Raw genomic sequence first — 16707 nt, forward strand, 5'->3', positions numbered from 1 at the left:
AACCTGGGAATATTGACACTTGATGGCCTTCCAATCTTTACCATGTGTCCTGTTTACAGAGCATGTCACCTATCCACTGTGCTAGCCTATGGAGGGTTGAAAAGTATAGATGACATAGAACCTACCCCTGAAGAACTTGGGACCTGGGGAAGCAAGGTGCTTATGAGTGGCATCATGGCTGGTGGCAGGACAGGTTCAGGAAAGTGGTCCAGACGCCAGGTGTGGTGAGTCAGAGACCACATAGAGCTCAGTGGTCTAGAGGTGTTGCCAAGAAGGGAGCAGGTTACGAACATAAAGCTCCAGGAAACTTAATAACCTTCCCAGGACTAGAAAAGGGAGCATACTAGGTGTGGTCAGGTGTAGGGGCTGCCTTGTTCAAGACAGTGGATGGGCAGGACAGAGGTATGGCTAGAGTTGACACTGACCTTAATTTGAGCAAATGAACTTCCTGCTGAAAATGAATGAAACCATGATGTTCCTATTGTCATTGAAAAGATGGCACTTTAAACATTAATTATAGTAACTTTATTCCTTCTCAAAAATGGAACTGGTTTTATATGTTATTTATAGCCTCATTATTTTAAAGAGACTTCTGATAGTGGGTGTCTGTAGAAAATAAAAAGAAATCAGATCATGTAAGCTCTTCTTCCCCAGGGTAGCACTGGCAGAAATCCTTATATAGAATCATGTTTTGATAGAGACTGTTGCCACTTAGTGTGAGTCTTAACTTTGTGTTAGAGGGTGTGGGAAATGATCCTATTTGATAGCTTCTTTAAATCCCCTGCTTCTATTATCTGTAATGTCTAGTCCATCAAGAAAGCCCATGAGCATCAACACTGTTTTTGAAGTGTTTCACTAAGACTATTAGAAAATTCAGATCACAACTGCTAATGTCAATGAGTTGAAATATATTTTTCAAGAATTAGTCTTTTTAAAAGATTGTGTCCTGTGAAATTAGGAAAAACATCACATCTTCAATAGCACATTCCATTTTGCTATCTTAGGGTAGGATGTTCACCAAGTTAGAATTATTCCAAGTAGAACAGTCCTTAAACTATGGCCCACGGGCCACATGCAGGTGTTTTTGCCCGTTTGTATTTTACTTCAAAATAAGATATGTGCAGTGTGCATAGGAATTTGTTCATGGTTTTTTTTAAACTATAGTCCAGCCCTCTAGTGGTCTGAGGGACAGTGAACTGGCCCCCTGTTTAAAAAGTTTGAGGACCCCTGATGTAGAACATGTGAACCTAGAAAGTACATGGATATTTATGGAATAAAATGGATAAAGATTAAGGGTTTTCTATATTTAGTTTTTTTAAAATCAAAATTTTATTGTCTATAAGAACTCTTTATATCTCATTTCTGAAATGGAACCTTGGAAAGTAGTTAAAGTGTTGAATTTGATGTTGTTTTCATTGCAATGCAATCCCTGTGACCTGACCTAGATATGTAGGTCAAGCAAATGCCATTATCACATTGTCCATATCCACAAGGATGCGTGTGCTGGCTGTCCTGGATAGAAAGGCCATTTGTTCTATCATAAATATTCCCTAACCAAATACTAATGTATAGAGTAGCCCTCCTCAGGAGCCTGCTCTCATTCCTCATCCCCTTCATGGTACAGCTGTAAGCTTATCTAACCTACATCTCCTGGTGTGTGTGAAACAAACTCTTTCCCATCTTGTGCCTCCTTAGCTGGAAAAGAACTGATCATCGATTTACTTAAAATAACCCACCATACCCTTAAAGGCCGTTATTACCCAGACTTCTTTTTCTTTGGTCTAATCCCATCTACTGGTTTTTTAAGTGCTCTTTCCCAGCCCTTTAATTATTTCCATTGCTGCCCTGTAATCCCATTCCAGTTTCTTCTCATCTGCCTTAAATCACAGAGCACTAGTCACCGTCTTGTCCTCTGTAATCAGGGCCTTCTTGGTGTTGCTAAACAAAGCAGAGCGTAGCCCGACTCTGTGCAGAGCACATGTGGATTGAAATTGTCCCTTGAGTTGTTGAGTTGCAGTCACTTTTAGTTGCTAAAAAAAAGCACAGAAGAGTCTTAGACTAGAGAAGTTGGGAGGTGAGTGGAGTTACTACCTTGGCACCATGATTTCGATGCCAACTAGTTAGTTTCAGGAGGAAAGACAGGATTACTGGCTCAAAGTCATGTGGAAATGCCCTGAATCTTATGCACGCCAGAGGAACTTGGCTCCGACTGCAGGGTCCAGACACCAGCTTGAATAAAGCAATATGAGATAGGGGAAGTGTAGTGGAAGATATAAAATAGCATAAGAAGTGGTCTTTGCCTTCGGTAACGTTGCAGTCAAGACAAGGAGACAGTGGCAGTATATGGAGTAAGAGCCACGTGTCAATACCTATTCCGAGTCCCAAGGATGCGGAGTCCTTGGGGGACTGGAGGAGGCTGTCGGAGGTCGAACCTGATGGGGCCTGGAGGCTGGGCGGGTTGGCATTGGCAGGGGCGTGGGGGGAATGTCAGAGGGGTGCGAGGGAGATCCCTCCGACCGGAGTAGAGCGCTGGTGTTCAGGAAGAGTCAGGTGGACGTTTGGAGGATGTGAGGCCTCAGAGGCAAGGTCAAGGCATTTGGCAGAGTGAAGCAGGAAAACCTCTTGATGAAAGAAGTATCTTTCTTAACTTGGAGGAGGTGTGCATGGGAGATTGGGCAGGGGAGAAACTGGAGGAAAAGGCCCACTGGGAGGGTTGACAGGCGCCGTGCTAACTGCTTCCTGGTGACACATCTGCGCCTTTTTCTGTTTTCCGTGGGGTCAGTTTATAGACACACATGTAACTGTCACTGAGGCCGGGTTGTGCCAGTTTTTATAAAAGGCAAAGATACAGGATCCAGCTCTTTCTGGAGACTAAAAAGGGGAGAGGGATAGTAGAGAATATAGAACTTAGTAAAATTTATCTGTGCACCCATAACTCAAATGTGTGGTCCAGTTTGATAGGTAACTCCCTGGGGTAGGCAAAGTCAGTCCCATTAAGCACAGCCAACCATTCGTTTCTTTCTGGTGAACATTTTCAGCCCTAATATCTGATATCAAAGTAATCTGTGCCATGGTAGAAGACTTTAATACTGTTTTTGTGTTATGGGCTAACTCTTAGAAAGAAAAAAAGATGGTCTATCGAGTGAGAAAATATTATTATTTGGGTGATATTTGTTTGTTGAGCTGTTTACAATTAGTATTGTTTGCACATGAAGTTCCACAAGGGTTAACAACAAACTTACTATGTAGTCATAGATTTTATTAATCAATAGAGGTTCTGAAGTGGTTCCATTCCGACTAAGGCTCTTATTGTAAATTCAAACTCTGAATTAAATACAAACCCTCCAATGCCTTGATTTGGGGGCCCATTTCACCATCTGGTTGAGCTTGTAGCTATCTTCTTTCCCAGAAATGATCATTGATTTTGATGTGCATTTAGAAGTCAATGTGAAAACGCTCTTAAAATCTGATTTTTGAGGCTTAAGTCTTTGCCTCCAGGCTAATGCATTAGCAATAGTTATTTCTGGCGGGAAGCTGCTGCCTCACTTCACTGTTGATGAGTCTCTGTTCAGCTATTTTGAGCTCGGGCTGCAGTGAGTAGTACTTGTGAGTCTCAGTGCGTGGTGCTTTCAAACACACGGCTCTGGGTTTCAGAGCAAAACTGGATTAACTCACACCCCACGCTGTCATGGAATTTTTGGTGGTTTGGGAAGACACTGTGTCAAAGTCTACCTTTGTATTCTCTATGAAGAAAGGGTTTGAGGAGATGAATAGAATTAGACCTTGGATGAAATAAAATTCTTCTAAAATTTCGTTGGCGTCGAGCGTGGAGGCAGAGGATGGGAGGATTTGGCACTCACAGTGTGTTCTAGGGTGGAGTGCTGAGGGTCTGTACCCTGAGCCTGCTCCGCTCTCAGTGCTAACATGTGGCCGCCTAGCAGGAGGTGGGGATGGCGTGGCCCCGGGCAGGATGGAACAGGATTCTGGCCAGATCAAGGGTAAAGTAGCACTTTAGAGCATATGGCCCTCATCACGGGAAATGAGGAGGGTGTCATCCAGGTCTCACTTCACAGGGCAAGTCCAGAAGGGCTCATTGTGCCCTGCAGGGGGCTGAGCACCTGGCAGAAGGCCAGGCAACCAGCGCCTTCCCTAGAAAAGAGAAGGAAGGACCCACCCAAGCCTGCTGACGCCACAATTAAAATTCTAGTGTTGCTAAAAACTAAATTGAAAAATTGATCCTGTTTGCTTAACATCCCTTCCCTCTCTTGCTGGTATGAATTGATGAAAACCGGAAGGAGAGAGCGGCACAGCAGAGAGAAAGAAATTCAGTCTCCTGCTGGGGGTGAAGAAAATCTCTTTTGCATTTGACCCTCAAACCCACCTTTGAGAAGAGTTTTAAGTATTACCCATTCTCCTAAATGTTTGGCAGAATGAGCTAGTGGGCAGGCAGATGGGATGTCACTGAAATGAGTTTGTTGGAACATAAAATGCAACCACTGTTTTTAGAAACCTGAAGAAAGAGTTGCTACCGCAGCCCGGCTCACGCCACTAAACTGCTGTTCTGTTTTCAACCTTATTTGACACCTCCATACTTTGTTCTCTTCCTATTCCGTGGGATTTTTACAACATGGGCAGCTCCTCTTAATTTTTGTAAAAGATTTAAGATTTTCAAATGTGCCTGTTACTAATTTCACAACTTGTATATACAATTTCTTGGATATGCACATGCCTACTTACCGAGTAGTTAATTGTACTCAGTGGTTTGTAGAGAATGAATTCCAGAGCATCACATCGAGGCTCAGAGTCATTTATAGCCAGGCTTTAGTGATGGCAGAACAGGGCAGGATTCAGTGGGGCCTTGAGTTGAGGAATGTTTTAAATAACTGATCATCAAGAAGAAAGTGATTAATCTCTTTCACTGGCAGCTCTATTTTTTAATGAAGGAATCTATGCTTTTCCCTGGGCATATGCTAACTTTCAACTAAAGCAAAGAGAAAGGGAGCACCTAAAGTTAAAAATCTAAATATATCCTACTGAAGTTGGACCTTATTCACTGAGATTTTGTTATTCTTTAGATGTGAAAGTTTTGTTTTGTGCTGTCAGTTAAGAGTATTTGCTAAGCTGTTAATATAAAACAGATGAGAGATTAAAAAAATTTTTTTTTTCACGTTAACCTTTAGATATTTTCAGTTAAGAGTAACACCTCTGTCAAAGTGTAATTTTTAAAAAGTTCAGTATAGGACTCTCGTACAAACATGATGTGAGCATGTATGAAAGATTTATTTAACTCATTAATGAGGGAACCAGCACGATGGTAGAGTTGGCTTAAGGTGGAACTGTAAGAGGGGGTTATAAAGGCATTCAGGAAAGAATGTGGGAGTGAGGAGCAGAACTAGATAGACATCTGATTCATGGTTCAACAGGATGATAAAACCAGACAGAAATCATCCACATCTCTGCTGAACAAGAAAATAAAAGTTAACATGGCCTTCCAAAGTCTGGGCCTTTAATCAATATTAAAGAACTTGCCAAACACAGATCCGTTCCCCTGGAGTAATGAAATAATTCCTTGGTGAGTTGTTGAACAAAGATCTGGCACGACATTGAAGCATGCTTTCTCCCTTCTCCTTGTTTGCAAGTTCTGGATAATTTTTCTTAACATACTGTTGTTCTTATTATTAAAGATGAGCTTCCATTTATATGGGCTACCTAGAGGAGTCAAATTCATAGAGACAGAAAGTAGAATGGGGGTTGCCAGGAGCGGGAGGGAGGAGAAAAGGGAGTTTCAAGAGGGCCCGAGTTTCAGTTTTGCAAGATGAAAAGAGCTCAGCCGACAGGTGGTAGTGATGGTTGCACAACAGTGTGAATGTACTTAATGCCACTGAACTGTACACTTAAAAATGATTAAGATGGTAAATTTTATGTTACATGTATTTCACCACAATTAAAAAATAAAATTAAAAAGTGAGCTGACACATGGGTATAGGAAGACAAAGTTAATACTACTTTATTCTCCTGAAAGAACCAATTTAATAACCCTCAGCTTGTGTTAACTCACTTCACCTTGTTCATAAAAACATAAGTAGACGTTTCCAAAAATAGGATTAGTAAGATTTGTTACTCTCTGACATTTGTTCTTTTCACTTAAACTTACATCACAGACAGCCCTTTGGGTGGCAGATACTGATCTGATTCATTCTTTTTAATACCAGCTCTGCATACTGGACATGCCATGATTTATTCAACTCTTTGTCTACTAATGGAAATTTAGGTTGCTTCCAGGTGCTTTATTTTTTCCTCCCAGTACAAATACTGTGATAAGGAGAGTGATGCTGAAGGCCAGGATCCGAGTAGTGACAGTGAGAAGACAGAGGAAGGGACGGATCAAGGAAACATTTGGTTGGAGAAATGGATTGGACTCAGTGTCCAGATGAAAACGTTGATGTAAAAGTGGGAGAAGGGATGCTGCTGCCATTTTCCTGAGAGAAGGAATAGAAGGATAGCAGAAAGTTCCAGGAGGGATGGCAGAGAACCTGAGAAGATAGTGTCTGTTTTGCAAATGCTGGGTTTGAGATAGGCATGCTGTAGGTGCCCAGCAGGCAGATGCAAATGAGGTTCCAAAGGTTGGGGAAGATGTCACACAGGGAGATTCTTGATTGGAGAATCACTTGCACAAAGTCATAGGTGAAGCAATGAGAGTGGGTGAGATCTGTCCCCAGGGAGGCCTTATATTGTAGAGGAAGGAGATGGTGTCTATGGGAGACAGCCACCTGCCTTTAGGCATCTGGCCTGGGAGACTGGAAGGGGTGCACAGAAGAAGAACAAGGTTTGTAAAGCCTGGGGAGGGACAGAGGGAAGATCTGCAATTGTTACAACAGTCCATTCTCAGTCAATGCCATACCGTGAAATATCTTTTAGGAACTGGCAGTACAGGCTTTCCTTCTCCCTGCGTGTTGTGTGTGCCTTTGAGGACCCCTGCCTCTGTGAGTCTCCTTCAAACACCGATTCCCTGTATAAACCACTGGAAATAATGGTATGCTTTGGCAAGCCAGCTTGAGCACCCCTTTGAATTTAAGGAAAAAGCCAAATCAAATCACAGCAGGGCACAGTTCCATTATAGTTTGGCATTGATTCTCAGTAGTGTTAGGAAGTCATTTTTCATAGAAACTCCGGCTTTATTAATAAAGAAGAGTGTCAATTTCACAAAACCAAGCAAACTAGAAAAGGCTGCACAGAGGTAGCCTAAGAAAGTAAATACAAAGAATTTCTAAAACATTTAGAATTAGCTTTGAAACTGTCTCAACACTCTATTAGCATATTGCCACCAGATCTTTTTATAAAGGATCTGTGAGTTTTTTAAACCCAAGCTAGGTGATTGGAGGAGATAATAAAGGGAATTACTAGTAGTCCGAATGCATTGTTTTGTCACTTCTCATGGCTTTGAAAAATACCTAAGTTTGGGAGAATAACTGAGTCAGCAGAGTGGCTGATGTCACTGAGAAGTAATATCGATGGGAACCGGCCAAGTTGGTGGTAGGATTCAATTTAATTAAAAAATTGCATTCCCTATTTCATATTAGATGTCATTAGGTTCCTAAAGAGGAATCAAAAGAAGATACTTATCCTAAAGTACCTTGTCACTTTGAAGAAAAATAAGATACGTACATAGAAAAATATTGAAGGCAGCATTCTAAGGTGTTCTGTGACTCCCCCACCTTCAGGATGGTTTATTGTGGCTGAAGGAACTGGCATCAGAATGCGGCTGGTCCACACCTGGGTTCCCCTGACCCGCAGGACCCATTTAGGGGGGAAGGAGCCAGCGGGAGAACAGTGAGGGCAGAGGACAGGCTGGCAGGGCACAGGAGGCAGCAGGTGGTGAATGAGCTGTTTTCCAGATAATATGATCGCAGGAGTATTTATAGGGTGGTCACTTTCAGGCTTGATGGACTCAGGCCATAATCTTGGGTTACTTGATTGTAAATTGCAAAGAAGAAAGTCATCACTGTGGAGCGTTGATCTAAACAAAGACTGATGAATCCACAGTGGGAAGCTCGCTTGAGGGTTCTGTGTCACCTTGACTGTCTCCGGTAACTTGCAATTAGTGAGGAGTGCTGACTGAAGGTGGGGAGCTGTTACTGCAGTTGAAATTTTCCTGTGCTCAGCACTAGCTCATCTCCATGCATTAATGAGTCATGGGCACTAATCAGATAAGCCCTGGAAGCGTTCTAGTAGGTTCTTAGGAAAGCAATTTAGTGACTGAACTTGCTTCTCCCCACCCACCCCGAGTGCCTATTCTGGCCGCTTGCAGGAATAATCAAGAAGAAACCTGGATTCCTTTGCCCGAGGCCTTGAATTGTGTTGGAACCACCTGACCTTAGGGATGGAGAGGTTAAGGTTACAGATTTCCAGCTTTGACTGTTGCTTCCCAGGCATTTGACAGTAGAAAATCTTTGCTATCAGGGACTGCTTGAGGCTTTATTTGTGGACAAGTTGTTGAGACCTGCTGTGGTCTTGTCTGGACACGTAGGCCAGGCCCAAGCCCAAGCTCTTGGCAGTGGGACCTGCTTGCTCGTTCCATCGCCACCATCTGCAGCTGTGCAGTGTGAAAGAGACGCCAAAACCCAGACACAACAGAGCATCCTCTTTTGCATGGACTGCGGTCGTGAGTGACAGGTCTTTTTCCTCTTTTTGCCTGTTCGTTTCTTTCTATATATAATATAGAAATAATTAGCTTATCCCATTTGCTGCACAAAGAGAAAATGAAACATCTGAATTTTTCATAGCTATGGGAAAAGTATTTCCAGAGTGTGAAAAAATAGCCACTGGAAATTTCAGCTACTGCCTTTGGTACAGTGGGAATGTATTACTCAACGCAGTAACCATCTTGGCCCCAACCAGGCAGTTGTGTGGGCAAGCAGTGGGCACCTTTCCTAAACAGCACACTGCCAGGGACACCTTTGTTCATGCTTGAGACAGCCTAAACCAAGGGTATCTTTCTATCAGAGACTGATTACCCCTGAGTCTTAGACTTCCCACAAAAGCCGTTGAGACCCGGCCAACGCATTTTACTTGTATGAGATATTGCATAGCTCCCAAGGGGAGGGAGGCAAGAGGGAAATCAGAGCCCAACAATAAATAGCTCTTTGTGCCGGGCCCCTGCCCAGCCCCAAACCATTGAGATCATAGAGTATACAACCATGATTCAGTGGAAGGCAGCTGCCGCCCAGCAGCTGAGCAGAGGGTGACCAGATGCAAACTTGTCTTTCCACAGTGTGTGGCTGCGACCTGGCCCAAGGGGGCTTCTTCATCAAGAACGGAGAGTATCTGTGCACGCTGGACTACCAGCGGATGTACGGGACGCGCTGCCATGGCTGCGGGGAGTTCGTGGAGGGCGAGGTGGTGACTGCGCTGGGCAAGACCTACCATCCCAACTGCTTCGCTTGTACCATCTGCAAGTAAGTGATTCTCCTTCCAAAGCCCCTGGCTCCCTCTGGCAGAGAAATTCTGGTTTCAGCTGTTAAAGCTGGAGATACATACCTTTTGTCTTGAGTAGTACTTAGTCTTAAAGTATTCTTTTTCTGATGTGTCCTTAGGTTTCTCTTCCTACTATATTATCAGTCTTAGCCAGAAAGTAGTTTAGTTGGGGCGCCTTCTACCTGATGCCCTCTATAAGGTAATAGGACTGATTTTAAGTGGCTTGAAACCAAACATGAAAGCAGCTCTGGGTCTTGAAATATTTTGAGTGGTGAAAACATTGGGGTGAAATGACACAACTGCTTAGAAGGATAAAGCTTGTTTGGAAGTGTAAGTTCATGTGTGTGTGTTATGTATGTGTGTGTTTAAAATAGTTTCTTTGTTCTATAGCAGGGGTTGGCAAACTATGGCCCATGGGCCTGTTTTTGCAAATAAAGTTTTATTGGAATGTGGACATGTCCATTTGTGTGTTGTCTGTAGCTGCTTTCAAGCTACAGTGACAGAGTTGAGTAGTTGGGACAGAGACCACATGGTCTGCAAAATCTAAAAATAAAATTTATAGTCTGATCTTTGGGGGAAAAGTTTGCCAAGCTCTGTTCTCTAGGTATCCATCTTCTACCAAAGTTAACTCTTAACTGTACAAACCAGCTTGATTAAACTGATCAGTCAGAGAAGGAAACTATGTGAAGTGTTGAGTGGGAAAATGTGGCGGTGGTTGTGTGTTTTGAGAGCTATATGTTCTAAAACTCAGGATGTGTTTGATTCCTATAAGTAGGAGACTCACCAAAAAGGGTCATCTACTTTATTGATCCAAAATGAATCAAACTGCTTCTAATTCTACCCTGTGCCTTTTTGAGTGAGGCTCCATTTCACTCTGCCTTTCTAAAAACTACAGTTCAGAGGAGGTGGGTTGTTTGTCTTTCAGTGTTTCATGTTTCTAAGCCAGAGAGATAAAACTCTACAAGAGTAGATTTAATTTTGTGTAATTAATTAACAAGATAATAGTGATAGATAAATCATAATAAGATGGATGAAATACTCATAATAAAATTATTTAATTTTTATAGCTATACATTAGCTCATGTCTCAATTAAATATTTTTTGAATTATTACTAAAATATTCTCGACTAATGAGCTGAACATTTTTCTGTATTTAATTAAAACCAAAGTTCCAGACAGACCCTTTTCAGGTTGTAGCACGCAGCCAGGTTAACAGTCTTGGGTTGGTGCCTGAGGAGACCCAAGTCCTAGTCTTGCTTCTTGGGTTGAGTTGAGACCTGTGTAAATTAGGTTTTTCAAGACAGTTGCCTCAGCTTTAAAATGAGAGGCTCTGAACTGAATGTGAGCGCTTCTCCAAACCATTGGCATCTCGTGGAATCTCCTGATCACTGGAATCTCCTGGATGGAGTAGGGGGTGGGGATGAGGTCTCTTTAAAAAATATCCATTTCTAGCCTATTTTCCCCCTAAAACCTGCATGCTGATTTAGCAGTTTCTGGAGGTTTCCCAAGTATCATATTAGTCAGCCAGGGTGGAAGGGCCCTGGTCCAGGTAAACTCTAAGAGCCCTTGTATTCCTGACCCTGAGAGGTCACTGTTTTAAGGTTGGTATAATGATGGACAAACATTTATTGACGATGGCCCTGCCCCTGGACATTTGAGGCAGCAAAGAGACACAAGATGCTCCTGAATGACAGTAATTCTGCCTGAATCGGGGACCTCCTTTACTGTTTATGACTTGTGTTCATATAGAATGTAATTTAACCCTCTTAGCAATTCTATGAAATGAACCAAGAGTTACTGTCCTTATTTATGAGTGAGCCCGAGTCTCAGAGTCCTTATTCCCAGGCTAATGTCAGGAGGATAAGAACTCAGGTTTTCTAACTCTGAATCCAGTTCTCCATTACAAACATTCATGCAAATAATAGAAGGAAATGAACCAGTATGGGCAGTGGACGTTGGGAAGGAGGAAGGTCCTGAAAGGGGACATTTATAAAATAACAAAACCCAAACATTCAGAAGACCTTGCCCCGTGTCCAGAACTGGACCCTGGCCTGTCCCGGTCAGAGACAAAAGAACCTGTGCTTGCTGTGTTGATGGACTCTTACCTCCCTGACATCCTCCTGACAGAACAGATTTAAGGTTCGTTCAGGTTTAATAAGTGACTGTGAAGCCATAGGCCCACTGGCATCCACCAGAGTGTGATTTTGATTATTAAAGAGAGAGCAAGTTCTGAGTTGGTGGATGCCATCTGCACCTGCCTGTGGCCTGATCTTCCTGGCTGGTCAATCCAGGTCAATCCACTTAACCTCTCTGGGCCTTCTCTGTACAATGGAAAGTAACACACAACACCACAAATAGAGAGTGTCCTCTCACCACCCTTTCTCAGGACTTAAAAAATTTAGGGGTGTAAATTTAAAACTCTCCTTGATGATGGTCACCAAGCACATTTGTAGAATTGTTTTAAGCCCAGATTTACCTGTGTGTGTTTATTAAAGTTATTACCAACTGATAGGCAACATGGGGTTGACTTAAAGGGGAGATAGCAACTATGAAGGCAAAAACAAATGTCAAGAACCTTGAACTTGGTTTTGAGTAATTGCTTCTGACTCAGATTGGTGGTGATATTCGCTTGTGAGTTTTACGTTTCCTAACTGACAGCATTTCACATTGGAAAACTCATGTTGATGAAGATTATCTGTAAATTGGCCAGTTGCAAGTAAGCAGGCATGGAAACTGTTTGTCATATGTCTATTAATTAATGACCTTTTAAAAAAAAGTCTGTCTTTCTGGTGAACTGGGAGGAAAAGAAACCGATACATGCAGAAGGTGACATTTTTTGCAAAATGTGCTGTTATTGCTGAATGTCTAATGGGAAGGGAAATTGTCTTTCTAAAAAGAAAGACAATTAATACTGGTTCTTAAACAGATAAATCCAGCCCGTCCTGTTTCTCCCAGTTTATAAGAGACTGGGTGTCCAGCACTGTGGAACACTCAGTTCACCCATTCAGATGTCCAGGACAAAGTCTAATTCAGCATAATTAACACAGGGCTCAAGACATGGTCCCAGAGAATGGAAAGACTTATTACTTGACTTGTAACCAGTTCTCTTGGGGAGGGGCCTTAAGCTTCAGTTGGAATTTGTGGCATTTAAAATGTTTCTTCACAAAGGATTTTCCATTTGGTAATTTATTGTTCTGTTTGCCCAGCTAGATGACTTGTCGGAACATCCCTCCACTAATAAGTGAAAGTAAATCATCCCTTTTTACTATCTTGTTGCTCTTAGAACCAGTGCATTCTCTTTTCTTCTCAAAATGAGGTACATTTATTTGTTTGGACTCTCTCCAGTTGGCGGGCTTGGTTATGACTGCATTTCAGTCATTTTATCTGGTGCTCCTCCAAGAAATAAATTTGCACCCGAGGGCAGCAAGCGGGAGGAGGAGGGGAAAGGAATGAAATTGCTGGAATAACCTTGAGGGCCTTGTCTTTTTGTCTCTAGGCGTCCGTTTCCACCCGGAGACCGAGTCACATTCAATGGGAGAGACTGCCTTTGTCAATTCTGTGCACAGCCCATGTCCTCCAGTCCTAAAGAAGCCACCTGCTCCAGCAGTAAGTGCCCTGGTGTGACCCACTCACATGGACACCTCTGTAGTTCAAAGGTAGCTCAGGCAGGTGCCTTCCCTTTTGAGAAACCCTGTTAGCTGGAAACAGGAGTGGTCCTATCTACCTGAATAGACAGTTCTCCAAAGATGACCAAAAAGGGGTCAAGAGGTATACGAAAAGGTGCTCAGTGTTACTGATCATCAGGAAAATGCAAACCAAAGCCACCTATGTGACACCACTTCACACCTGTTAGGATAGCTATTATCAAAAAGACAAAATAACAGGTGTCATAGTAGCTATGAGGGAAAGGGAAGCCTTGTATACTGCTGGTGGGAATGTAGATTAGTGCGGCCATTATGGACAACAATACGGAGGTTCCTAAAGAAATTAAAAGGAGAGCTACCATATGACCCAATAATCCCTTTGCATACACAAAAATATATAATATGTGAAAAAAGTTAAAGCAGGAAGAAAATGAAAGCAAAGTAAAGGGGCTGTATTTCTATGGGGCAATCAGAGAAGACCTCTCTCACAAGATGATACCTAAGGAGAGATTTGAAGAAAGTATGGGAACAAGCTGTATAAAGATCAGGGGATTTGCAATGATTTATGACAAGGTCTTGTTTGACCTGTCAAAATGCAAAGAGAACCAACTTCCTCCAAAATAAAAATAGAGGCCAACTGCACCATTTCTTCTAGTCAGTAACATTGGGTAGGGCAGTTAACAAATTTTAAGTTGATTTATTTTAAACTCTGGGCACCAAGCAAGGAAGCTCTATTTCCATCTCTTTCCTGGGGCATTAGGAAGTGGCCTGGAGGTTTGCCTTGGTGTCTGTGGATTTTGCCAATCCTTGAGAGACCTGGAATAAACCCTTTTAAGCCCTTAAGTGAGTCTTAATATGTGAGAATGAGATAAGTTATTTCCACACCAGAGGAATTTGATGCAATTTATAATAGTGACTCTAACTCTCCCTATTGAAATAGAAACCTTATACTTGTTAAAAAAAAAAATAATGTTCTGAATGAAACATTTGCATAGACATTGTATTGTGAGGATTGGGAGGAAAGAAGACAGTACACACATTAGCGCATCCTATGTAGCACATTTGACCCGATCCTTGGCCTGTGGGTTTCAGCACACGTGACCCACTGGTAAGTAACAGCAGCCTAGTGGGACAACAGACACAAAAGCCCAATCCTAGAGCTCCAATAGGATGCCAAGTCCTTCACTGCCTCACTTCTCTGCCCCAGGTGGCTGGAAGGTAGGAATAGTCACTCCAGTGTTTGAGAGGGCTTGCTTCTTTGGATGTACATTACCAAAAACTTTGGAGGAATTCTTCAGTCTAGCTGAGAAAGAGGCTTTTATGAGTCCCAGGTGATATGATGGCTATAGCAGAGGATCACATCCACAAGGCCTGGAATGATCGTGTCCTCAAATTTTGTGAAGTTCTTTAGTCCAACTATCTCTTTTTATGTCCTTTCTTTTTAACCATGTCTCTAAATTTAATAGAAGAGAACATATTCCAAATAAAAAAAATTACCAAAATTCCTCCCTTCTTATAATATGATTGACCAGCAATTGTCATGAATGAAGTTGACCTCCACACCATTTTTCTGGCTTCTAGGTAAGCACCATTATGATTAGCAAGAGTAGAATTAAGTTCACATGCTGACAGCATTCAATACACAGAAGTGACTCACATCATTTGAATAGCAATCAATGCAACTACAATAAGCACAAATTCTGTAAGAAAGTTTATTGAGAAACCCTCATACCTTATCTTTTGATAGTTGGGGAAATTGAGGCCTATGAGTATACATAAAGTCATGCAAGTATCAAGCGATAAGGTACAGTCAGATGCAGGTCTTTTTTTTTTTTTTTTTGAGCCAGAGTCTCGCTTTGTTGTCCAGGCTAGAGTGAGTGCCGTGGCATCAGCCTAGCTCACACCAACCTCAAACTCCTGGGCTCGAGCGATCCTTCTGCCTCAGCCTCCCGAGTAGCTGGGACTACAGGCATGCGCCACCATGCCTGGCTAATTTTTTATATATATATCAGTTGGCCAATTAATTTCTTTCTATTTATAGTAGAGACAGGGTCTCACTGTTGCTCAGGCTGGTTTTGAACTCCTGACCTTGAGCAATCCACCCGCCTCGGCCTCCCAGAGAGCTAGGATTACAGGCGTGAGCCACCGCGCCCGGCCAGATGCAGGTCTTTTGACTCTTGGTTTTTTGCTTTCTTTTTCGTTTCATCTGAGATTCCTCATTGTTCAGTATAAGAAATAGAAGCGGGATCTCTTCAAACGCTTCCAGTCCCCTCTGGCTGTGCAATTTGGAGACATGTTTCCTAGTCATAGCAATACCAAAATGGTTATTCTAATTTTTATTAATTGCTTAAAATTTGTACATGGCATACGTGTTATGTACATAAAAAGAAGTGAAAATTGTATGTATAAAAATATCAAACTCAAATCTATTGCATTTTTAATACTAGATTTAACAATTATTGCTTAGGTGCCATTTGCTGGGACGAATCAGTTTCTCCTTTGCTTCCCATGGATGAAATCCCCTTTCTATGCAACTGCTTCGGTCAGAACATCTTTATTTTTCAGAAGTACTTGTCTATGTAGATAAATACTCGAATGGCATTTATGGGGTGTGTGGGTATCTATAAAAAAGGGAGCTTTTATATATGGATACACACATGTAAAATACCCAAACTAGGCAGGCCCACAAACACTAAAAGCAATGGGAATTTTCAGCAAGTTTCTGAAATTCATTGGAGCATAATTAGAAAACACTTGTTTGTTTTTTGTGACTCTTAAAGAATTTCCCTGTTCTTTAAAACTAGCCTGGTGTGACTTTGATTCCTATTTTTAAAAAACGACTTTTTGAACTTGGCAAAGCTTTCTAAATAGAAGCAGAAAGTGACCCTTTTTTAGTGTGAATCTCTTCCTTGATAATGTTCACAGAGTCGGGAAATGTATCAGAGAGCCAAAGTCCTCTTTTTCCTTTGAAGTATCCTGTTCAAAAATGAGTTTGCTCTCCGGGACCACAGTTTTATCCCACATTCTGTGTCTGGTTTCCCACAGTCAAGGAGCAGGGAGGACAGTGGGAGAGAGAGCCAGGCACGAGCCGAGGGTGGAGCGAACATTTACACAGAACTGTTTGGCTTACTGAATAAAGACGCAGCTCTTCTGTGTCAGCTGCTCAGAGGCTCTCATGCCTGTATTGCTCTAATTTAGGAAGAACCCCCCATTGGAGTTCTTGGCTCGCTGCTTCCTTCCACCTTACTATAATTCACTGAACCTTTAAATCGATTTTATTTTCTTTATCAAGCACTCACATAGTACTTACTGGGTAGCAGGCACCGTGTACCTGCTTTACATTAACTCATTTAATCCTCATAACAACTCTAAGGTTGGTACTAGTACTTTTCACAGAAGAAGAAACAAAGGGCCATAGAGGTTAAATAATTTACCCAAGGTCTCACAGACAGTAAGTAGCAGAGCTGGGGGCCAGACCCAGGCCGTCTGGCTCCCGACTCCATCCATGCTCCTCTCCCTAAAAGTTATTTTGTGATGGCTTTACGATGTGGGCATCACGCGATGATTTTCACAGACGGGAGTGCTGATC

The 16707-nt window shown here is 42.2% G+C and overlaps 1 protein-coding gene across 4 annotated transcripts in view; it reads left to right on the forward strand.

Moving 5' to 3' along the window:
• ABLIM1 (actin binding LIM protein 1) overlaps positions 1-16707 on the forward strand; it is a 290610-nt gene that overhangs the window by 156442 nt on the left and 117461 nt on the right. For all 4 annotated transcript variants that reach the window (XM_076009764.1, XM_012772677.3, XM_076009763.1 and 1 more), the window contains exons 3-4: positions 9272-9455; positions 12971-13080. In XM_076009764.1, coding sequence (XP_075865879.1) covers positions 9272-9455; positions 12971-13080 — 294 coding nt within the window. The remainder of the gene's footprint in view (positions 1-9271; positions 9456-12970; positions 13081-16707) is intronic.

Source organism: Microcebus murinus, chromosome 14, assembly GCF_040939455.1.
Source record: "Microcebus murinus isolate Inina chromosome 14, M.murinus_Inina_mat1.0, whole genome shotgun sequence".
NCBI lineage: Eukaryota > Metazoa > Chordata > Mammalia > Primates > Cheirogaleidae > Microcebus > Microcebus murinus.